This window comes from Diabrotica virgifera, chromosome 6 (assembly GCF_917563875.1).
Source record: "Diabrotica virgifera virgifera chromosome 6, PGI_DIABVI_V3a".
Taxonomy (NCBI): domain Eukaryota; kingdom Metazoa; phylum Arthropoda; class Insecta; order Coleoptera; family Chrysomelidae; genus Diabrotica; species Diabrotica virgifera.
This window is the reverse complement of record NC_065448.1, coordinates 204,380,519-204,405,948: the sequence shown is the minus strand read 5'-3', so window position 1 is coordinate 204,405,948 and position 25,430 is coordinate 204,380,519. Positions and strand designations below refer to the sequence as shown.

General features: G+C 37.6%; 1 protein-coding gene across 1 annotated transcript in view; it reads right to left on the bottom strand.

Moving 5' to 3' along the window:
- LOC126886680 (inter-alpha-trypsin inhibitor heavy chain H4-like) overlaps nucleotides 1-25,430 on the bottom strand; it is a 104,378-nt gene that overhangs the window by 38,125 nt on the left and 40,823 nt on the right. Inside the window, exons 6-7 of the mRNA XM_050653669.1 lie at nucleotides 9,169-9,450; nucleotides 3,084-3,332 (exon numbers count right to left, since the gene is read on the bottom strand). Of these exons, the coding sequence (XP_050509626.1) occupies nucleotides 3,084-3,332; nucleotides 9,169-9,450 (531 nt within the window). The remainder of the gene's footprint in view (nucleotides 1-3,083; nucleotides 3,333-9,168; nucleotides 9,451-25,430) is intronic.

Genomic DNA, 25,430 nt, shown 5'->3' with positions numbered 1-25,430 from the left:
TCCTATTCGTCCAGTTGTGAGCTTCATTAACACTCCTGTTTCTATTCTTTCCAAATTTATATTGAACCTCATTAATACTTTGACGAACTTCACCCCTCGTTTTTCAGTCAAAAACACTAGTCATCTAGTCAATAAACTCCAACAAATAAATCTTCGTCCTAACATTACTATGCTTTCATTTGATGTTAGCAATCTTTTCACTTCTGTCCCTAAACAAGAAGCTATTAATCTGGTACACTCTCTTCTTAGAGCCAGTTCAATCACCATGTCTACTACAGATTCCATCATCCAATTATTACAATTTTGTCTAGCTCAAGACTTTTTTGATTTCAATAACAAATTTTACAGACAACCTGATGGCTTAGCCATGGGTAGTTGCCTATCCCCTCTCTTAGCTGATATTTTCATGGATCATCTAGAATCCACACAGATCATGAAAAATCCGGAGATTCTACACTGGTTTCGTTATGTGGATGACTGTTTGTTATTCATAGCCGGGAATTCTAATTCAGCTGATTCACTTCTTTCTAAAATCAACCAAATCCATCCTAATATTAAGTTCACCATGGAACTAGAATCATCCCAATCCATTAACTTTCTTGACCTCACTATCACCAGATTAAATGACCATTTCGATTTCAGTATCTATAGGAAACCAACACAGACGGACCATGTCATACCCCTATCATCTAATCACCCCATTTCACACAAATATTCAGCATTTCACAGTTTCATACACCGTTTAGAAACTACCCCTCTATCACAATCCAATTACAACAAAGAATTGAACATTCTCAAATAAATAGCGTTCAATAATGGTTACGAACCTAACATCATAGACAAGCTTATCCATAAGAGACAACTGAGAGTCTTGAGAGAGGCTGCGTTCCCCAGAGATTTGACCACCAAACCCATTTACACTTCCTTACCATATCATCATGAACGTTTGTCTGGAGATATTAGAGATATTATTAAAAGATCAGTTGATAACATTCAAATTTCATTTAAGGTATCAAGTAATTTAGGACAGTGCCTTTCCAACTCCAAAGACCCTATTAACTACATGAATCGTAGCGGTGTCTATAAATTGCAATGCTCTGATTGTGATGCCACATATATAGGGAGAACTTGTAGGTCACTTGCCTCCCGTTCACTTGAACATACTAAAAGAGAGAATATATCAACCTTCTCTCAACATCTTAAACAAAACAACCACACTCTCAATATCCCTGATAACGTATCCCTAATACATAACATTCCCGATAAAAACTTTCTGAGATTGGACCTCTACGAGGACCTTGAAATAGTCAAAGAGAAACAGAGAAGTCCAAATTTTGTTAATCGCCATGTGTCTTTCAATCGTGACTTTCAACCGTTACATCGTCAACTTTTCTCATAAATTACATTATAAATCTGTTTCTTATAGTATCTTTATTTCTCTTAATTATTCGGATCTACTAATATTGTTTCTATTTCTTTCTTTTCTCTTCTTATTCACATGCACATGTTCACTCAATTTTCGATAATCATCTAATCCTTTCTTCAAAAAATTGTTTCTTCTCCCAAACAAAGCAATTTCAACTATATCCACAACATCCATTTGTCACAACTTGTACACAACCATATCTATTCAATATTTATCCCATTCTCTCCACATCATCTTTTTCAAACCGTTTTTCGTTTAGTGTCCAATCATAACTATTTCATTCTAAACTAAATCAACCAATAATATTGTACAATAAATCTTTCAAGTTTCACACATCTAGTAGTTATTCCATTCAGCCAACCTTTCATTCATCATTTGGTTTGTTTGGTTGTCTGGTCTCTGGAGTCCCCAGTCTCTCAATAATGTTCATTAGTCTCAATAGTGATGTCAAATTTACTATTTATACCACAAACTCATGTATCTATCCACCCTTTTTATTCTGTTTTATCTACTAATTTAATTAAATAAACACAATTTTTAATTTTCTCATATACTCAATAATCTTACTCAACACTTATCTTCATCTGACTCCACTTTAGTTATAGCTTAGACACTTTTATCCAAGTTATTCATTTTTCTTTGCCCTAGATGTTATTTAACATAAAAGGACATAATAAAGAAATTTGGACTAAGCTTGTAATACAACCTTTTCAGTCTTGTAAATTTGTGTTGATGAACCCATCTATATTTTATTAACTGATAAATAAGATTTTGCATTTACAACTTTTTCAGCATTTGATATCACGACCCCTATTGTCTTTAATTTTTCAGCCAGTCTCTCAGCCATCATTTGTGTTGGTTCACAAATATAAATTATCTAATTTCAAAACACAAACCATACATTACATTCTCTGTATGTTGTTTTGCCTACCTTTCTTCATCAATTTACGTACACTTCACTGATGATTGTGGGTACTCAAATTCCCCCCTTCTATTTTACATCTAGATAATCTACTCTCACTAACTCTTTATTTTTATAATTCCAACACACTGATGTTAGCTGTTATCATTGCTTGTACTATAAACAACTATAAATTTAGTAGCTGTGTAACCAACTTTTCATGATACTTCAAGTTCCATTGACAATTGTTGTCTTGACATCAGACAGATTCGCTTTTGATATCTCACATCTTAGTTGCCTGTCAGCTCTTGTAACATAATGACCTAATTTGTTACCTTTGACCCACTTACAACGTGTGGGAGTCATATGTTATCCTAGGGCCGTATCCTTAGGGATTATATCCATCCTTTGGAATTTGCTATATTAGCATTTTGATGTGACTTTTAGTCCATTTTTGAAAGGCTTTGATCTTCGTATTTTTTGGTTCGCTCACCATGTTCTTGTAAGTATAACCAAACTTTGCTTCTACCTTGGTCATCATTTTAAGTTTAACATTTTGATAATTAATATGGTTATACTTATTTTAGGCAACACTGATGATGCTTTTTTAGAGCGAAAACGTTTTGTTCGATGTTTGTAGCCCTATAGGGCTTTTTAAAATAATATACCTTTTACCAAGACCAAAATTTTTTATTAAATTTTTCTTGAAATTTATTGCTATGTTCATTCCAAATCAGTTATTAACATAATACCTACCACTTCAATAATTTCATCTGTAGAATGTATACCTATGTTGGGTTGTCCATCAGTTAGAAATATTATCATATGCTTTCTCTGATTGTTACCTTCTTCAGTTCTTTCTATGTGGGATTTTACAAGATATAAACCAGCATCTAATCCACCAATTATGTTAGTGCCACCTCGAGTTTCCATATTGTCTACAAGTTTCTTTGCTTTTATGATTGAATCATTTGTTGCTAATAGAGGTCCTGGTAGGTCGAATAGCTAAATAAATTAATGTTTTAATTTATTACTAATAACAACAGTACATGTTACATATTACTAAGATAACGATTCAATATTGAAGAATTTCATTATTAAATTTTTATTGCAATATGGAGCAATGGGCACTGAAGATAGAGTCTACAATATTTACATGGAAAATGGATAAAATAACTCATTATCTATACTGAATGTTTTAATCTTTAAAAAGACTACTGAATATGAGACTCACGTGTATATAAAACCAACAAATATCAACAGCTGTCTAAATTACAAATAAAATACCAGCATAGCTATTAAAAGAGAATCAATAAACCATTAGATTCTTCAAAAATGAATAACCATTTTCAATTTCGTTGAAACACAAAACTACAGCCGCATCATTATTAGAGTTCAATCAGAGAGTGCAACAAGCACCTCTACTGGTTTCGAAACTTATTAGTCTCTCATCAGGAGGCACATATGCTGCTCTCTCTGACCCAACTAGGACAAAATCCGACGTGCAGTCACGGATTGCAACGAACGAAATGGCAGGCATGCCCTAGCGGCAACTGCTAGCAAAAGACTAAGTTTTCAATCTAATAACACATAAAACAACACCAAAAAATGTTGTTCCACATCCTACCAGACTGAAAACAATGGAAACCTTCTCTGGTAACACCTCCGAGACTTCTACAATTTGCAAGCCATAACGGAGGCTGAGACTAAGGAAGATGAGGGAATTTTACAAAAAAAAAAAAAATCAATGGGAAAATCCCAATAGTTGGCTGTATACCATAGTTTAAAAAACCAATACAGAAGTAAAAACTTCGAGATGTATTCTGGTATAAAATCGTTTATTTAAAACTATAGAATGTCATGGATTGCAGAACGTTTTCGTTCTAAACAGAACATCTTCAGTGCATCCTGCCGAGTATTTTGAAACTAGCACACTGTAAATAGTGTTAACATCATCATATATGGTTTACATAATGTAATATGTTAAAATGTTATGACTACAAGTCGATGTTAATAGATAAAGTGGAACACATGCTAAAAGGGTGCCATGGTTCCCTGCTCGAAGATGCTAGGTACTTGCCAATTCAATGGGCACAGACCAACAGAGTTGGTGCCCATTGAATTGGCAAGTACCTAGCATCTTCGAGCAGGGAACCATGGCACCCTTTTAGCATGTGTTCCACTTTATCTATTAACATCGACTTGTAGTCATAACATTTTAACATATTACATTATGTAAACCATATATGATGATGTTAACACTATTTACAGTGTGCTAGTTTCAAAATACTCGGCAGGATGCACTGAAGATGTTCTGTTTAGAACGAAAACGTTCTGCAATCCATGACATTTTATAGTTTTAAATAAACGATTTTATACCAGAATACATCTCGAAGTTTTTACTTCTGTATTGGAATTTTACAACTTATAATTCACGTCCCATCTGCTCATCGCGGTAAAGTTCCAACGAGAATGTTTCCCTTCGTACTCCAATCAGAGTAAACATGTAAATCAAAAATGAATAACCATTTTCAATTTCGTTTAAACACGAAACTACAGCCGCATCATTATTCGAGTTCAATCAGAGAGTGCAGCAAGCACCTCTACCGGTTTCGAGACTTATTAGTCTCTCATCAGGAGACACATATGCTGCTCTCTCTGACCCAACTAGGATAAACTCCGGCGTGCAGTCACGGATCGCAACGAACGAAATGGCAGGGATGCCCTAGCGGCAATTGCTAGCAAAAGACTAAGTTTTCAATCTAATAGCACATAAAGTAACACCAAAAAATGTTGTTCCACATCCTACCAGACTGAAAACAATGGAAACCTTCTCTGGTAACATCTCCGAGGCTTCTACAATTTGTCTTGATCTAAGTCATTAGATTCTTCTTCATCTTTACGTGCCATTTCCGCGGCGAAGGTTGGCAATCATTATGGCTATTCTAAGCCTTTTGACACTTCTTCTTCTTCTTCTTAGCCTTCTATCGTCCACGTTTGGACATAGGCCTCTCCCAACTCCTTCCATCGGTCTCTATCCTGAGCAACATATTTCCAATTCGTTCCGGCTACTCTTTTAATATCATCAACCCATCTCATCTGTGGTCTTCCTCTCGGTCGTTTACTTTGGTAAGGTCTCCAATGTTGTATCGTGGCATTCCAACGTTGGTCTTTTTGTCTAACAGTGTGGCCTGCAAAGCTCCATTTAAGTTTGGCAACTTTTGTTGTTATGTCCTCGACTTTTGTTTTTGATCTTACCCAGTCGCTCCTCTTTTTATCTGACAGTCGTATACCTAACATTGCTCTTTCCATAGCTCTTTCTGTTGTAGCTAGTTTATTCATATTTGCCTTGGTTAGGGTCCAGGTTTGACACCCATATGTCATGATAGGAAGGATGCACTGGTTGAACACTTTGGTCCTCAAATATTGATGTATTTTGCGGTTCTTAAGTATCCAACCAAGTTTTCCAAATCCTGCCCATGCTAGTCTTGCTCTCCTATTAATTTCCGCACTTTGGTTTTCTTTGTCAAGTTTCAGGATTTGGCCTAGGTAGATATATTCCTGGACTTTTTCTATCTCACTGCCATTTATAGTTATGCGTCTGGGGTCATCTGTGTTTGTCATTATTTTTGTTTTCTTCATGTTCATTTTTAGACCGACGTATTGGGAGCTGCCTGCGAGTTCCTCTATCATAATTTGCAGTTCCTCGAATGAGCTCGCTATAATCACAATGTCGTCAGCGAATCTGAGGTGATTTAGCTTCTTGCCATTAACGTTAATGCCATAGGTTGACCAATTTGTCGTTTTGAAGACGTCTTCTAGTGCTAGGTTGAAAAGCTTTGGCGATATTACGTCTCCTTGTCTCACGCCTCTCTTAATAGGGATGGGATTTGTATTTTCGTCTAGTTGTACTATCATAGTTGCATTTTCATATATATTATGTATTAGTTGTCTATATCTCGAATCTATTCTACAATTATTAATAGCTTGTTCTATGGCCCACATCTCGATACTATCAAACGCCTTTTCATAGTCTACGAAGGCAAGAAATACGGGTAGTTGGTATTCATTTGCCTTCTCTATCAATGTTCTCATTGTCAGCAGATGGTCTGATGTACTATATCCTTTGCGGAAGCCAGCCTGTTCCACTGGTTGGTAATTGTCCATTTTGTAGGTCAACCGGTTGTTAATAATTCTCATGAATAGTTTGTATACTTGACTGAGCAACGATATCGGTCTGTAATTCTGTAGGTCACATTTGTCCCCTTTTTTGTGTAAAAGTATTACTAGACTTTCGTTCCAGTCTTTAGGGATCTTGCTATTATGGAGACATTTATTAAATAGCTCTGTTAGTATAGGGATTGTTACTGTCTTGCTTGTTTTCAAGAGCTCGGCAATTATACCGTCCTGTCCTGGAGCTTTATTATTTTTTAGTTCTTTGAAAGCTCTTTATATTTCGAATCCCTTTATATTTGGTAGTACTTCTGATCCCACGTTTTTTATTTTTCTTTTGACGTTCTCCTTTGTTGATTCATTAGGCTGGCTTTGCGAGCTGTACAAGCTTTTGTAGAAGTCTTCGACTATTTTTGTTATTTTATATTTGTCCTTCTCTTCCTTACTATTGGCGTCTTTAATTTTAATGATTTTTTGAACACCCAATGCAAGTCTTAGACATTTTAAGCCTCTGTTGTTTTCAATGACTCGCTCTATTAAGTTCTCGTTCCATTTTTGTAAGTCGCGTTTTAGTTCTTTTCTAATTGTTTTATTAAGTTCTATGTATTCTTGAGTATGGCGTTTGTTTTGCGTTAGTAGTTGTCGTCTTTCCGTCATCAGTTGTTTAGTTTCGTTGCTTATTTTGTCTTCTTTAGTACTTGTTTTCTTTGCGACCTGTAGTCCGGCTTCGAGAAGGTTCTTATTGATGTTTTTGTTAATTTCGTCAATTTCATCTTGATTATGTGAAGGATCATATTTGAACTTATCCGCTAAGACCTCTCGGAATTGCTCTTCATTTGTTTTTACTTTAAAGGCATCTATTCGCGTTGTTTTTTTTTAAATATTCTTTTCCTCTCTTCTTTCATGTTAATATTTATTTTTGCTCTAACTATACGATGGTCACTACCCGTTGTTACGTTGTTTATTGTTGTTACGTCTTCGAATATTCTTTTGTTGTTTGAGAGAAAATAGTCTATTTCATTTTTGGTGGTTCCGTTAGGTGCAACCCATGTCCACTTTCTGTTAGGTTTCTTTTTGTAGAAGGTATTCATAATATACATGTTTTCTTGTTCCAGAAATTCCATAAGTTTTTCTCCCCTTGTGTTTCTTGTGCCGAATCCAAAATTTCCAATCTTGCTTTCAGAGTCTTCAATCTTACTTCCAATTTTGGCGTTAAAATCTCCCATTATTATTATTTTGGATTCTCTGTTGGTGTCTATAGCTTTTTTAAGATCTTCGTAAAAAGTATTTATTTCTTCATCAGTTGCCTTTTCAGTTGGAGCATAAACTTGCACAATCTTTAATTTGGTTTTTGGATTTAGTTTTAAAATCATGTATGTAACCCTGTCTGAGATGCTGTCAATTATTTGAATTTGTGATTTTCTCTTCTTGTTGATTAAGAAACCTACTCCACCGTATGTATAGTCTTCATTGCCTTTATAATAGAGCCTGTTGCCTGAATGTAAGTCCACATACCCTTCACCTCTTCTTTTAACTTCTGATAGTCCCATTATATCCCAATTCATATTCCCTAATTCCTCTTCTAGTTCGTAGAGTTTTTCGTCTTTTGCCATGGAACGGATGTTGTAAGTTGCTATATGGAGTTGTTTGTTGTTCTTCTTTTTCAATGTCGACTTGCCTCCCCCAGAATCCTCGAGGCAGACCGTTATTTCGGTGTGGGACTGTGGAATAAACTTCCTACCCACCTGGGGTATCTTCCGTATATCTGTTGAAACCGACATTTTTGATTTGTGGAGGTTTTGGCCATAACCCACCACGCTGGCCAGACGGGTTGGTGGGTGGGAGGGGATATTAGGGAAGGAATTTGGGGTTTGGATAGGATAATACGGAGGTTGGGGCCTGGTTACCTCTAAATAGGAAATGGAGGAAAAAACCAGGAGCTCGCGTGGGCAGGGGCGCTAAATCCCTGAAGTAAGTCTGCTCTCTATCGGGATCATAGAGGGGTACCTACCCGCTACCACGACATCCCCAAACATCCAACATTTGACACATCCCCAAAGAATTCAGTTGAGCTGCATCCAAACCATTCTCTGAGGTTTTTCAATCATTTTTCTTCTATCTATGCTGCGCTTTATTTGAATCTTTTCCTGCATTATTAATTTTAGGAATTCATATCTGTCACCACGTGTTATATGACCCAGATATTGTAGTTTTCTTATTTTGATGGAATCCAGTATCTCCCTGCTGTTCTGTATTCTTCTTAGTACTTCTTCATTGGTGATTCTCTCTGTCCAGGAGATGATCAGCATTCTTCGATATGTCCACAAATGCTTCAAATCTATCAAGACATTGTTTATTAAGAGTCCATGTCGCCACAACATATAAAAGAACAGAACATACATAATTGTTTAGTACTCGTTTTCTAAGATTTAGGCTAGGGTCTCTACAACATAATATTTGTTTCATATTAATTGAAACAGACGTTGATGAGGGCCCTCCTTCCCATCTTTATACGTTTTGCGTATGGGAATGATATTGGCAATTTCCGAGATTGTTGCATTTGACCAGCCAAAAAGATCACCGGATCCTATTATTCTTAGGCCTGCTGCCTTCCTAGCTTGCTAGTCAGCAATGCGCATTTTAATGGTTATTACAAAATATTACTTACAGCTAAATCTTCGAATGGTTCCCAGTAGTTGTCCCACTTAGCAAGAATTGATTTCTCATTTTCTATGTCCCATATGTAAATTTCGCTGTTGAATTCAACAATACTGAGTGCGTCTTCGGGTTTGATCTCATCCAAAATACTAGTCATGGCATCTTTAAGTTGCTGGAGTTTGGTACCATACATACTTCCACTTGTATCTAGTACGAAGTATACATGCTTTGGAATGACTTCTACGTCCTTTGGTACAAAAAAGTGTACAAAGTATCCATCTTGTAGCAGAACCTAAGAGAAGGAAAACATTTTTAAATCACATATAGGTCTGGATCCCGCGTTCGAAAAAAGTTGATTAATAGCAAGGTGAAAATTTGTTAACAGCTTAAGGGTTTCTAGTCGGACACACTTTGATATATGGGAACACTGGAACAGGGGAAGTTTTAATTGTGGAACAGGTTAAAAATTTGGAACGGTCAGACCACGAATACGGCACATGTATTTTGTCCGACAGAACAGACTTAAACTCTCCGAACAGAGATTGATCTCCCATTAACACTTTCAAATATGCTCTTTTATTCCTTTCTTTCTGTCCCCCCTTTTTTATCTATCCCACCCTTACCACAGTTTACCTCCTTTCTCTTCCAATCTTCCTTCACACATTTTCCTTAAATCTAAGTTAGATTACCAACCACAACAAAGTTTACCTTCTTCCATTACCATTCCTCTCTCATACATTTTCCCAATCCACATAGTTACATGGCCATACCTCTTGTCTCTGATGTTTCCGGTTCCCCATGCATTTCTTGATCTGGTTGTTCTTCCCTTTTTTTCCATTTGGCAACACTACTGTCTACTTTTCTCTCAACAATATATCAACCTGCTTTCCATTACTGACTATAAAATTTCAAATTTTCAGTTAACCCATCCAATGAATTATTCCATCAAGATCTTTGCCTCATATTGACAATAACCCCAACTTTTAGCCTGTATTATATAAATATCATTCCAATATACACTCACACCCTAACTAATTCCTATAGTTGCCTCTTATGTTATAACTCATTAACTTCATCCATTCAGTTTAATAATAACAATTGTTTGACACATAATTCATTTTGCATTTCTGATATTATCATTCAGGTTATTCCATCTTTGACTGGATTCTTTTAAATCATAATAATTATAAAATTTAAAAATTTTTTAAAAAAATTTTCTGACAACATCTTTTAGGTAATTATCATTAAATAACTAATATTTTTTCAGTAATTTTAATTAAACAATTTTAATTTCAACCTATAATATCAGGCAACCACCATCACTCGTTCTCAACTTGATTTTGCTAAACAATCTTCTCGCCTATGTGGGAAGCTTCACAATAATATACATTACTTTCATATCAGTCTGTTTGCTCCATTATCTTTTCTAGTTTCTAGTTCTCTAATTCAGACAACCAATTAAATTATAATATTTTCAATTTGTCAATAAACATTACAAACATATACATAGGCAACCAATATCACCTAGCTATTTTTACAACATTAATATACACCTTATCTTGGTACCTATCATATAGGTGGTGTACATAGAACTAATTTTCCTTTTCTTTCAAACTAAATAAAACTCTTTGCCTTCTTTCTCAAATTTAATCACCGATGACGTCACTGACTAGCATTTTATCTACCTAACACTAACAACAGTTCTTTCTGTAACAGAGAGTAGAGAGTTGCCTTATATACTTTTACAATAAAATCTAATTATTATAATTTAAATTTCAATTTTATACAGTTACTAATATATAATCCAAAAATTTTTTAAACAACAATAATAATTTGAAATTCATAACCAAAAATTGACTACCTATCTTGTCATGTCACTTCGGTCTGATAATTAGATTGTCATCTCCTTCACTTTTGTTGGTCTGTGTCCATTGAACTGGCAAGAACCACAAGTTCTTAACGAGCAGGGAACCATGTTGCCCTTTGAGCACTCCTAGCACATTTCATCTTGTAACATCGACTTGGAGTCGCTACAAATATCACTTAATTATTATGTAAACCATTAATATCGATGTAACCTTTTTCAAAAAGTTGCTAGTTTCTTTTACGAAGCAGAACGTAAGTATTGCCACATTTTTCTTTAACCTAGTCGCAATTTTAACCTTTTGCATTCATTTTAACGTGGAAATACTTCGTTCTAGGCACTGAGGATGATCTGATTCAGATTGAAAACGTTTTGCAAATCCTTTTGGAGGACTTTTATGTTTTTTAATAAAACTTTTTATACCAATATACAAAAGAAGTTTTTACTTCTGTATGGTTTTTACTTCTGTATAGAGATTAAACTCTCATGCAAAAATCAGACTGCTATTTATCACCAAATGGGCGTTTTAACGAGTGGAACATGTAGAATAAGTCAAATGACAGGAATTATGACAGGTGATAAATATCAGTCTGATTTTTACATGAGAGTTTAATCTCTGTTCGAAGAGTTTAAGTCTGTTCTGTCGGAAAAAATAAATGTGCCGTTTTCGTGGTCTGACCGTTCCAAATTTTTAACCTGTTCCACAATTAAAACTGCCCTGTTCCAGTGTTCCCATACATCAAAGTTTATCCGAAAAAAGTTTATTATTAACAAATTTTCAGCTTGCTATTAATCAACTTTTTTTTCATACGCGGGATCCAGACCTAACAGAGACAAGTATAACAGTGGAATAAAAAGTTTGTAGGCTGACACATAGATATTTTTAATACTGGTTTAATGCTATGGATTTAATACTGGTATTAAATTCATAGAATTTTTAGTCAGCTCTAACCTTTATAAGATGCGTGTATAAATTTGACAGCTGTCGAACTATGTATTATTTTATGAGATATAACAGTACCATTTTGAGTGAAGCAACTTGTGTTAGAAAAAAAAAATGGATGAAATGGAATTTCGTGTCTTAATAGATCACTACGTTTTAACTAAAAATTACTGTTGAAGCAAAGGCATGACTTGATAAACGTTATTCGAAATATTCACCAGGAAAGTTAACCGTTGAGGAGTGGTTTGCTAAGCTTAAACGCCAAGTGGACGCCCCAAAGAGGCTGTTACTGGGGAAAACATAAAAAAGTCCACAAAATAATTTTGAATGACTGTAAAGTGAAGTTGTTCGAAATAGCTGAGACTCTAAACATAATAAAGGAACGTGGCCGTGATTCTAATTCAAATTTCGACTGAAAACAAGACGCAATCAATATGGCGACGTTGAAATGCGACTGTGCGAGCCTTGTGGATTTTAGTTGAACTAACGAAATGATGTCATAAAATAGCGACTATCGAAATAGCGACTCCAAAAAAGTGGTTGAAATAAGGTTTGTTCTAGCAAACAGTCAAACTAGTCAGAAACCGTCAGCAAACAGATGGTCAGTGAGAGAATATAATACAGTCACCAGTGCTATCCCCCTATTCGCTGATGGTTTCAAACCGTTTGAAACTGATGCTAGAACAAACCTATTATAATTTCGAGTCGAAATTATTATGACAAGGACATGAATGAATGGCCGAAAGCGAGGTTAGGTTTAGCTTAGGAGATGTGTTTTGTTTGTTTCTTGCAAGGAAAACTGAAGCAAAAGGTATTAATATGGCTGGGTTTTATGGAAATTTGCTTTTGGAGAAATTAGATAGAATAGTATTAAATTAGAAATATAATAAATATAATAATTGAGAATTTCCATAATGTGAATTATCAACTCAATGAAACATAAGGTAATAATCTGGGAAAATTAGTATAAAACAAGGAAACTTATGTACCAGCTATTTTATTGCTAGACATACTGGAATCAAATCTTAAGATTTCATATATCAGTAATATAGCTATGCAAAGTCCGCAGAAAGTGTGGTATTTGGTTTATAAACAAATTAGCGCTCCTAATTTTTTTTTCAATTATTGCTCTGTAACTCAGAAGATTTTAACGTTAAATTAAAAACACTCACATAAAAATTCACTGTAATTTAATTCTGCACATAGATATTTTTTTTCAGATTTCAGTCGGCTGAAATTTTCCTCGGAAAATTCGGAGTTTTCAAACAAAATCTTTAATTTTCAACTAAAATTTTAGGGCAGTAATTATTTATCACTAATTAAATAACTTAGTGACATAAATCTTTTTGTTATGAGTGTCTTGAAGATATGAAAATTTGTATGTACAAAGAGAACCGGAATAAAAAGGTAATGGTTCAAAGATTGAAATCCTGTTGTTTATAACTCTGTCGCAAATGCCGGTCAAATTTGACCGGTTATACCTGGAACCACTCCTCGCAATTCAATTTTTTTTCTTTAAAAAGGGCACAGAAGCCGTGTCCTTTTCAACAGCGTTAACTTAATTTAATTTAATCTAATATTTTCTGAGGGGTTCTATTTGTCTATAGGCCAAAAATTTGTTTCTTTATAACATGGATTCCTGAGACCGCCCAAATAGTCCAATTTCAATTCTGTAAAGTACTATACGTTGAATAGGTATAGTGCTTTTTTTATACGAAAATCATAGTTATTCTGGTGTATCATAATCTTTCTGGTTATTATTTCGACCGAAATTTTTTAATTAACATTTTAATTATTGCTATACTATTGGTTAGATTGTCGCCGGTCTCCTGATATACAAAGGGGCTAAATTATGGAATAAATTCATTTTCTCTAAAATGGATGATTCTAGAGAAAAATCCCGAAACAGGTCGATTTTTATTTTTACATTAAATTTTTTTGGCATATATTTCAAACTAGTGACGTAATACATCCGATCATGACGTAATCGATTATTTTTTTAAATAGGAATACGGGTCGTGTGGTAGCTCATTTAAAAAGCGTTCAATTCTCTATTCAGTGTTATAAATATTAATATAGTTATTTATACAGGGTGGCCAAAAAATTTTTTTGAATTAAATTAATTGACGCAAAAAGAAGAATGTATGTAATTTATTGAACTCAGAATACATTCTACTGCTTTCAGAAAATAGAAAAAAATGTTTATTTGGCAAATAAACATTGCTTTTAGCTTAAATTAAATGTTCAAACTGCCAATTGATAGGAGGGAGGATGTTTGCGATTTAATTTAAGCGAAAAGAAATGTTTATTTGTGGAATAAACCTTTTTTTTTTTGTTCTGACATCAGTACAATGTATTTTGAGTTAAATAAATTACATACATTCTTCTTTTTGCGCCAATTAATTTAATTCAAAAATTATTTTTTGGCAACCCTGTATAAATAATGATATTTATGTTTATATTACTGTACTGAATAGAGAATTGAACGTTCTTTCAAATTACCTACTACACGACCCCTATTCCCATTAAAAAATTATCGATTACGTCATCACGCTCAGGTGGATGACGTCACTAGTATGAAACATATGCCAAATAATTGTAATTAAAAAATAAAAATCGATCTGTTTAGGGATTTTGCTCCAAAATCGTCAATTTTAGAGAAAATGAATTTATTCCATAATTTAGCCTCTCTCTGTATTACTATAAAAAATCTTTCATGTCATCAATTTATTTAATTATTGATAAATAATTACTTCCCTAAAATTTTAATTAAAAATTGCAGATTTTATTGGGAAAACTCGGATTCTCCGAGTAAAATTTTTGTTGAAGGAAATCGGAAAAAAATAACTTTGTGCAGAACTAAATTACGGTGAATTTTTATTTGAGTGTTTTTGGCTTAAAGGAAAAATCTTAGGAGTTACAGAGCACCAATTAAAAAAAAGAAGAAGATTTAGGAGTGCTAATTTGTTTATAAATAAAATAACACACGTTCTGCGGACTTGTCATACCCCACATTACTAATATATGCAATCTTAAGATTCGATTTTAGCATTTAAATAGCTGGTAAATAACTTTTCCCAAAAATGGCATTTTTTCGATAATTTTCCCAGACTATCAACAAATGTAGGGTGGTTGCGTAGCCAATAAATCCAATAAACCGGAGCGCCAACCCAAATTCTGAGCAGTGTCAAAATGCTAACCTTAATATCCCCAGTTGTAACTAATATCGAAATGAATAAGAATCGCTATAAATTGCGACCATCATGGCGGTGTCGAAATTAAATTGCGACATCGAAATGAATTAGAATCAGGTCCCCTGTTGGAAATTTTGTACATAAATATTTGGGTATGCGAAGGCTCTGTGCAAGGAATACGCACAGTAGTAAGTCTCTCGGTAGCCGCCGAAGAGACAAGACGTGCAGAGTGCGGACGAGCAGCAGTAGCAGCGCAACAAGTCGAGGAGAGGGAAGTGCTTTAGTGTAACGTACTTCTTAGTACGGCTGTGAATGTAAGCACAGCAACACTAGAGCGCTCGCTCTCGCTAGACGAGAAGACGTGGAAGCAGAGGCAAAAGCCAACCTCTTGGATGTGGTGAAACTCAGGAAGTTTGATTTCATTGAATTTTCTGAGACATTGCAAACAAGGGTTGGAAAGCAGAATAAGCAATAGCGGGCTCGACGTGAGCCCGCTACGGGATACTCTCTGTGCCTCCGATAGGAATGGGTACAGTTTAAAACACTGTACCTCGACACTGCAAGGTGTAGTTATTTAGAATACATCTTGCAGCCCCGGCCCCTAAGGTCAGAGAGTTGAGAAAATCAAGAGGATCCCGTACCTAGTTCTGTCTAGGTACGAGAACTACCGCGCTGTTGTGCAGGGAGCCAACCCTGAAGTCGATGTGGTGTCGGGCCAATCGGCTGAAAAAAAGGCTTCTTCTAAAAGTTAGGTTACCGCTCCCAACCAAAGATGACACGAGTCAGATCTCGGTCACCCCCCAGATCCAAGGCGCTTTCCCCGCCAAGATATGCAGACTCTAAAGAGTCCCTCCTGTTACAGCACCCTGAAGAGAGCAGCGATGACCACTCGAGCGACCAGGAAGATGGCAAAGACGGTTTTACGATCCAAAATCGTAGAATAAGAAAAAAGAAGAAGAAGTCAAAAGGCAAGGACTCCACGCAGAACGTCGAGACCACCGAGAACGTCACCGAAGCCACCCAGGAAGTCGAGGATTCCCAGAACATCGAGGCCACCCAGGAAGTCGAGGACATGGACGAAGACGTCCCAGGCGCCGAAGGCGGGGGCACTACCAAACGTCAGCGGATTGAAGAGGATGCCGCCAGCGAAGACGAGCTGACAAGGGCCAACGCAGAAATCAACCGACTCAGAACCCTGGTGAAAGAATTTGCAGCAAACGTTGATGCAAACAACAAAAAATACGAAGATGTGATCGCACAACAGAAGGCAGAGATCAAAGAGCTGAATACGGAGATTCGACGAATGAGCGAAAAGATGGATGCCAGATTCGACGAGTTGATAGCTCTCCAGAAACAACTCGCAAAGAAATCGGAGAAGAAAAACCCCGAAAAGACGGACAAAAAGCCACCAGTAGAGCAGCCTGCCACCAAAAAGATGACCACCGAGCAGACTCGACCACCCAGCCAGAAGGCTACCACCTCGACGAAGGAGGCGTCCACCCAACAGAGGAAAAAGAGAAAGGAAGAGTTTCCACCCCTGGCGACACACCTTCCACTAACCGACGAGGAAGACGCCGCATGGACGTCCAACCAAGAAAAAGCCATGAAACTAGCTCCCCAGGTACAGCTACCCCTCCCCGAGGAACCAGTGCCATCCACGAGCACAGATAGGGACGCGCTTGCCGCTTCCAGTCAAACTGATACAGTGTCAATGGAAACAAACCAAGACGAAGAAGCCGTGTTACCTGAAAACCAGGTAACACCATACAGAAAACCGCCTGTAATTAAGTTACAGAGTGTCAGCGAGACAGGGGCTATTCTTACCATAGCCCAGGGCAAAGGCATCATCACCACAAACAAAATCTCCAGAAGTGGCAGAGAGACGCTCATCCAGGCTAAAAGCCCGGATGACTACAGAAAGATGACAAGGATAGTGGAGGAATATGCAGAAGCATACGCCGCCAAAGAGAAAAAGAGGCTACAATGGATAGCCTTTCCACTCGACGAAGACAGGAAACCAAAATTAGTGTTACGAGGATTGCCCACGAATACCACCGAGAAGGCAATCCAAGAAGACATGGCAAACCAATATGGAATAACCTGCCACACAGCACGTAACATGTCTACGAGAGTAGGGAAAAGGAGGCCACTACCCATGTTTGTCATGACACTGGATCAGGAAGACGTGGAAAAAGCAAAGCGGGTAACTAACCTGTGCCACATGAAAGTTGTGGTAGAGGACCTACGCAAGGCAGCAGGACCGACGCAGTGCTTCAACTGCCAAGGGTACCATCACGCCCAGAACTCGTGTCACAAGGACCCGAGATGTGTGAAGTGCGGCGAAGAACACCACTCAAAGCAGTGCCAGAGAGACAGAGAAGTCAAGGCAACGTGTGCCAACTGCAATGGGAGCCACCCAGCCAACTACAGAGGATGTCCTAGGTGCCCAACCTGGGGGAGGCCTCCACCACAGAGGTCACAACAGCGACCACCACCAAACCGAAGACAGCAGGCAACCGGGGTATCCTACGCGCAAGCCACGCAGGGAAACCAACCAGCGCAGAACAACACTCCGTCCAACCGACCAACCCTCCCAGACGAAGAGTACCTAGTCAGGATGGTCACAAACATCGTGACTAAGGTAGTCCAAGAGGTGATAATCAGCACCAGGCAGGCACAGAACTAATGGCAGAGAGGCGATACTTGAGGATAGGCTCCTGGAACCCGGGCGGCATAACCACAAATCAGAACATACTAGATGAACTCGCCAACAGATACGAGATGGACATCGTAGCAATTCAGGAAACAAAACTGACCAACAACTTCAACCTAAAGTTTCCTGGATACGACGTATATAGGAACGACCTCACTAGAAGATCAGGAGGAACGGCCATCCTAGTAAAGAAGGGTATTAGACACACCAGTTACACTACTCCACCACTGGTCAACATGGAAGCCACAACAATAGAAGTTAACATGAGGCAAGGCGCAATAAGGATCACATCAGCCTACGTAAGACCACAAGACCCTTTAATGGACGATGACCTAGATGCGTTCCTAAACATCGCCGAACCATCCATCATAATAGGAGACCTGAATGCAAGATCCCCCAACTGGAACGACAGAGCTACGAACAGAAATGGACGACTACTAAACAGATACATAGAAAACAACGAAGACACAATGGCAATGGGCCCAGAAGAACCTACCCACTACCCAGGAAACGCACTTCCGACACACATCGACTTAGTTGTAGCCAAAAACCTAGGACTGCAATCAGAATTAATCACGCTGGACGAAGGATCAACTGACCACCACCCCATCCTATTAGAAATCGGAACATGGGAAGAGACAAACCCGCCAAAAAGAACAAAAAAGAAAATAAAGTGGACTAACTACAAAAGGTTAGTAAGTGAAGGAATAAACATAGTGCCAGTAATAAACAATCCAGAAGAAATAGAAGGAAAAGTCCTAGAGTTCGAAAATATCATCCAAGAGGCAATTAGAAACAGCACAACAGAGGAAGATGTCGAGATATTCATGGGAAGGTTCAAAGACATACCACAAGAAACACAAGAGTTGATAAGGGAAAAAAATAGAGCAAAGAAAACAGCAAGAAGAACAAGAAACAGAGTAGATAAATCCTGGGCAAATATTTTAAATAGAGAGGTCCAAACGGCCCTAAAACTCCACCGTAGCGAAAAATGGGACAACTTCGTACAAGAGATGGAAGAACAAGACTCAAACATGAGAAATGTCTGGAAGCTCCAGAAAATGCTGAGAAGCGACAGGAAACCCATCCCCCCACTACATGGAAGATACGGCATGGTATACACCATAGAAGACAAAGCAGAGGCGATGAGGACTACACTCGAAGATGAATGCAGACTGAACTTCCACCAAGACGAAGACGACGACTTCCTGGAAGAAGTCGAAGAACAAGAAGAAGGACCAGAAGACCCAGAGGACTTCATCCCCCCAACATCACCGGAAGAAATCAATGAACATATCAAAAATAGTTCACCGAGAAAAGCGCCTGGCCTCGACGAAATAACCAACAGAGCCCTAAAATATTTGCCCAGAAAAGCTATAGTGTATTTCACAAATATTATAAACGCAATATTAAGATTCAAGACATTCCCAAACAGATGGAAAGAGGCCCGTGTCATCATGATCCCAAAACCTGGCAAGAATCACACATTCCCACAGAACTACAGGCCAATCAGCTTACTTCCAGCGATCAGCAAGATAGTGGAAAGAATCATCCTCAGCAGACTGCAAGCGGAAACAACCCGACTAAATATCATCCCAGAGGCTCAATTCGGATTTAGAGCAGAGCACTCCAGCGAACTACAAGTCCTCAGGCTAACCGAGTACATAGCAGCCGGTTTCAATGATAAGCAGTACACTGGAGCAGCGTTCCTGGATGTAAGCAAGGCATTCGACAGAGTCTGGCACAAGGGGCTCCTATTCAAAATGCGGGATTACGGGTACAGCGGAGCGATGACGAGGCTAATCTCGTCGTACTTGGGCGGCCGGAGGTTCAGGATTCGGATAGGACAAGTCCTGTCCGAACTCGGAATCCCGGAGGCTGGAGTACCACAGGGAGCGGTCCTGTCACCCCTGCTGTACACGATATACACCGCAGATGTACCTAGAACACCAGGTACCCTCATGAGCCTCTACGCCGACGATACAGCAATAGCGGCCAAGCATAGAAACGCAGATATAGCAGTGACCAACCTACAAACTGCACTAGAAGAAATTGAAGCATGGTGTATCAAATGGAAGATAGCCATAAATTCAGAGAAAACACAAGCGGTTCTATACAAGAAAGGGAGACAGCAGCCAGAGGAACAATTGAGGGTGCAGAACAGGCCCATCGAGTGGAAAAACGAAGCCAAATACCTAGGAGTCATTATGGATAAAGGATTAACCTTCCAAAAACACGTAGAAGCCACAGTCCAGAAGGCCAACATAGCAAGAGCGAATCTAAGAGGACTCACAGGCAGAAAAAGTAAACTAACACTCAAAACAAGGTTAAGATTGATAAATAGTATAATCCTACCGGTATTAACTTATGCGTCTCTCGCATGGGGACACGTATGTAATACACACAAGAAGAAGATCCAAGCAGTCCATAACAACAGCTTGAGGGAGGCCGTCAGAGTCCCAAGATATGTAGCTGAAAGATTCCTGTTCAGAGAACTCCAACAGGTGAGAGTCACAGAAACCATGACAGACAAGGCAAGGGTCAAATTCGCAGAGTTAGAACATCACCCAAATTACATACTGCGAGAGACGCTAAGATACGACGAGTTCCACCGATGGAAGCACAGACGCCCGAAACAACAAATTATAGGATAAACTAAAAGTGATAAGTGATAGTAGTGTGTTCGTAGCTCGAAACAAGTGCCGAAGATAGCGTTACCCACGAAGTCCAAGTACCACGACCACCTCCAAGGTAAGCAAATATTAGAAAATTAGAAGGGCCTTAAGCCCCCAAAAAAATTTATATAAAATAAAAAATGGCGAAAGCCCCCAAAAAAATTAAAAAAACCAAAAACACAAAAAAATTAGAGCATCGAGTCATCGGGCGGGGCCCAGCAGGGCCCAACAGGGCTCAGTGGGGCTCGGCACGATGACTCGGGGCCCAAGCAAGCAATTTTTAGTACCGCGGATAAGTTATTAAGAAGATAAAGGCATAGAGCGCATCACGCTGGGCCTAGTTTTTTGCATTCGATTAGGGTACCACAGTGGAATCTTATTACCCAGGGTTCCATTGTGAAGAGCATTTGGCTACGATAGTTGTGCCCCCATCGCGCATCAGCGTGCTATGGGGGGGAAAGGGATGGCCTGGGGCATTGGAGCGAGGTGGGGTGATCCCTGTATAACTCGGGTCAAAACACCTCGCCCCAATGACTTGTTACACCCGAATGTACTCCTTCGAGAGGGTGAACAAATCCCACAGGTCGGGTTAAATCAAATTGCTTGCTTGCTTGCTTGCTCTGTGCAAGGTGTGTGCCGCGAGAGCTCACAATCCATAAAAGAACAAAAAATTGATGATTCTGAGAAGTGTTTGAAGCTGTTCGATCGAAGTAAAACCGAATTTTTGCGTCAATATGTTACAATGGAGGAAACGTGTCTCCATTATTTCAAACCGGAGTCTAATCTACAGTTAGCCGAGTGGACTGCACTTGATGGACCGACTCCAAAGCGTAGAAAGACGCAACAGTCGACTGGAAAGGTTATTGCATCAGTATTTTTGGGATGCGTATGGTATAATATTCAGCGAATATCTTGAAAAGGGAAAAACCGTTAACAGCGATTATTACATTGCGTTATTCAAGACATTCATCAAGATAACGCACCGTGTCACAAACCAACGAAAACGATGCCAAAAATTCATGAATTCGGCTTCGAATTGCTTCTGCAGCCACCGTATTCACCAGACATGACTCCCACTGATTACCAACTGTTCGCTGACTTCAAGAGAATGCACGCTGAAAAAAAAATTAGCACCAATGGAGAGGTAATCCAATGGAGAGGTAATCGCCGAAACTGAGGCTTATTTTGAGGCTAAAGAAAAATTGTAGTATAAAAATGGTACTGAAAAGTTGTATGGCCGCTATAATCGTTGTATCGCTCTCAAAGGTAACTAACTATATTTAATAAAATAAAATTTTATTAAAAACATTTTTTTTTCTGAGTACGAACTTTTCAGTTCGACGATGGAATGCAATTACACGGAGTTTGATAATAGTAATACTAATATCGTATGACGTTTTTGCCGGGGAGATCCTTTCGGATAGGTTCCGGCGTCATTTACATCTTTAACCCTGTTTCAAGTAACTAAAGTCGATGTACACACTAGCCCAGGGGAATCGACGGAACCAGGGAATCCGAGGCACGGTGAACAGCTCGTATCATTTTTAGAAATGAAAATGGAGTGTCTATGCCGGGGCTCGAACCCGGGCGCTCTTCCTTATGAGACCAGTTGTCATGCCGCTGCGCTACGGCTGCTCACAGAGTTTGATAGTGGTAAATTACGGTATCCTTATCACTAAATGTTAACTGTAGTACATAAGTACATACTGTTCTTCTTCTGGTGTCAATCATTCCGAAGATTGGGTATATACCTAATAATGGCTAAACTTTAATAAATGATTCTCTAAAAAGTTCACTTAAACTACATACAGCAACACCATTGACGCAAGTTCCGTGGCCAGGATATGTTTCTTCGGCCTACAGTAAATATTTTCTTTTATTTTGCCTTGTATGATATTTTTCATCAGTGAGTATTTTCCTCTGTTAATATACAGGGTGTCCCGAAAAGATTGGTCATAAATTATACCACAGATTCTGGGGTCAAAAATAGGTTGATTGGACCTCACTTACCTATATACAATAGTGCACACAAAAAAAGTTACAGCCCTTTGAAGTTACAAAGTGAAAATCGATTTTTTTTCATATATCGAAAACTCTCAGAGATTTTTTATTGAAAATTGACATGTGGCATTTTTACGACAGCAATATCTTAAAAAAAATTAAGTAAAATTTGTGCACCCCATACAAATTTTATGGGGGTTTTGTTCTCTTAAACCCCCCCAAACTTTTGTGTACGTTCCAATTAAATTATTATTGTGGCACTATTAGTTAAACACATTATTTTTAAAACTTTTTTGCCTCTTAGTACTTTTTTGATAAGCCAGTGTTTATCGAGATATTTTGAATATTTGTCGAATCCACCACATATTTGTATATGGTTAAGTACGGTTATTAGTCCTGTCGCCAGGGGGGGTACAACGGCCTCGTTAATTCAGATGGACTTACCCAAATTTTTTTTATGTATTTTGACCCGTAGAACACGAATTTTTTGGGTAACAGTTGATCCGGATGTCGATAAGATTGTTATAGACCAAGAACTTGAGGAATCAAATAACAGCGATTTTTGGCAAAACAAAACAATATTTTGTATTTTTTGGGTCATTTTAAGCAAAAAATATTTCTACAAGTTTTTTAGTAGGATGCACAATTTTCGAGATAAACGCGGTTGAACTTTCAAAAAATCGAAAAACTGCAATTTTTAAACCCGAATAACTTTTGATTAAAAAATAAAATAGCAATTCTGCTTAGCGCCTTTGAAAGTTCAAGTCAAATTATGTCGGTTTTGATTATTTGCATTGCTAAAAATTTATTGTGTTATTGCTAAACAAAGCTACAAACAACTAGTGCGTGAGTGATGTTTCTATGATTTCTCATTTAAAATCGAACGAGTAGGTAGAATAGGTACTAGTGCAATCAAGACTATTTCTACGTTACATGCGTTAAAACGCATGTAAAAGCACGGGAAACCCTACGTGTTTATAGCTTTGTTAAACAATAAAAAAATAAATTTTTACCAATGCAAATAATCAAAACCGATATAATTTGACTTAAACTTTCAAATGCGGTAAGCAGACTTGCTATTTTATTTTTTAATCAAAAGTTATTCGGGTTCAAAAATTGCAATTTTTCGATTTTTTTAAAGTTCAACCGCGTTTATCTCGAAAACTGTGCATCCTACGAAAAAACTTGTAGAAATATTTTTTACTTAAAATGGCCCAAAAAATACAAAATATTGTTTTGTTTTGCCAAAAATCGCTGTTATTTGATTCCTCAAGTTCTTGGTCTATAACAATCTTATCGACATCCGGATCAACTGTTACCCAAAAAATTCGTGTTCTACGGGTCAAAATACATAAAAAAAACTTGAGTAAGTCCATCTGAATTAACGAGGCCGTTGTACCCCCCCTGGCGACAGGACTATATAGAGACCTGTTAATAATCTGAAAATTTATTTATAATTTACATTTTTAGGTATATTTTGAAAAAGAAGCTACATCTCGATAAAAGGTGACTTATGAACAAAAGACTAAGAGACAAAAGTTTTAAAAACACTGTGTTTAACTAATGGTACCACAATAATAGTTTAATTGAAACGTACACAAACATTAGGGGGGTTTAAAGGAACAAAACCCCCATAAAATTTTTACGTAAATATATTGAAAAAGAAGCCGCATCTCAATAAAAACTGGCTTATCGAAAAAATACTAAGAGGCAAAAAAGTTTTAAAAAGTTTGGGGGGGTTTAAGGGAACAAAATCCCCATAAATTTTTTATGGGGTGGACAAATTTCACTATAATTTTGTTTTAAGATGTTCCTGACATAAGAATTATACATGTCCATTTTCAATTAAAAATCTGTAATAGTTTTCGATATATTGAAAAAAATCGATTTTCATTTTGTAACTTCAAAGGGCTGTAACTTTTTTTGTGAGCACATTTGTACTAAGGTAAGTTAAGTTCAATCGAACTATTTTTGACCCCAGAATGTGTGGTATAATTTATGACCATTCTTTTCGGGACACCCTGTATATTCCAAATACCGGAGTTATCTTCTTTTTATTTTGTCAATAACTATCACAGTTTTTTTTTCAAAATTTGAAGTTCAGTTGATCATTTATTATTTTACCCTTCGGCGATATGTTTAAATTGCGACGGTATCACCACATCTCAAAGGTCTCAATGATTTTTATGTTTTTATGTTTTAAGCACCATGTCTTAACACCGCAATATCGCGAAAGCTTTTCAACCTAGCCCTAAAAGACGTCTTCAAAACCACAAATTGGTCAACCTATGGCATTAACGTTAATGGCAACACGTTAAACCACCTCAGATTCGCCGAAGACATTGTGATTACAGCGAGCACATTCGAGGAAATGCAAATTATGATGGAGGAACTCGCAGGCAACTCCCAATACATCGGCCAAAAAATGAATATGAGAAAACAAAAATAATGCCAAAGAACAGATAAACCCACACGTATAACTATAAATGGCAGTAAGATAGAACAAGTCCAGGAATATATCTACCTAGGCCAAATCCTGAAACTTGTCAAAGAGAACTAAAGTGCGGAAATTACTAGAACAGCAAGACTAGCATGGGCAGGATTAGTACAACTTAGTTGGATATTTGAGAACCTCAAAATACCCCAATACTTGAGGAGCAAAGTGTTCAACCAGTGCATCCTTCCTATAATGACATATGGGTGTCAAACCTGGAACCTAACTAAGGCAACTATGAATAAACTAGCCATAACATAAAGAGCAATGGAAAGCGGTTAGAGCAGATGTTAGGTATATGACTGTCAGATAAAAAGAGGAACTACTGGGTAAGATCAAAAACAAAAGTCGAGTACATAACAACAAAAATTGCCAAACTTAAATGGAG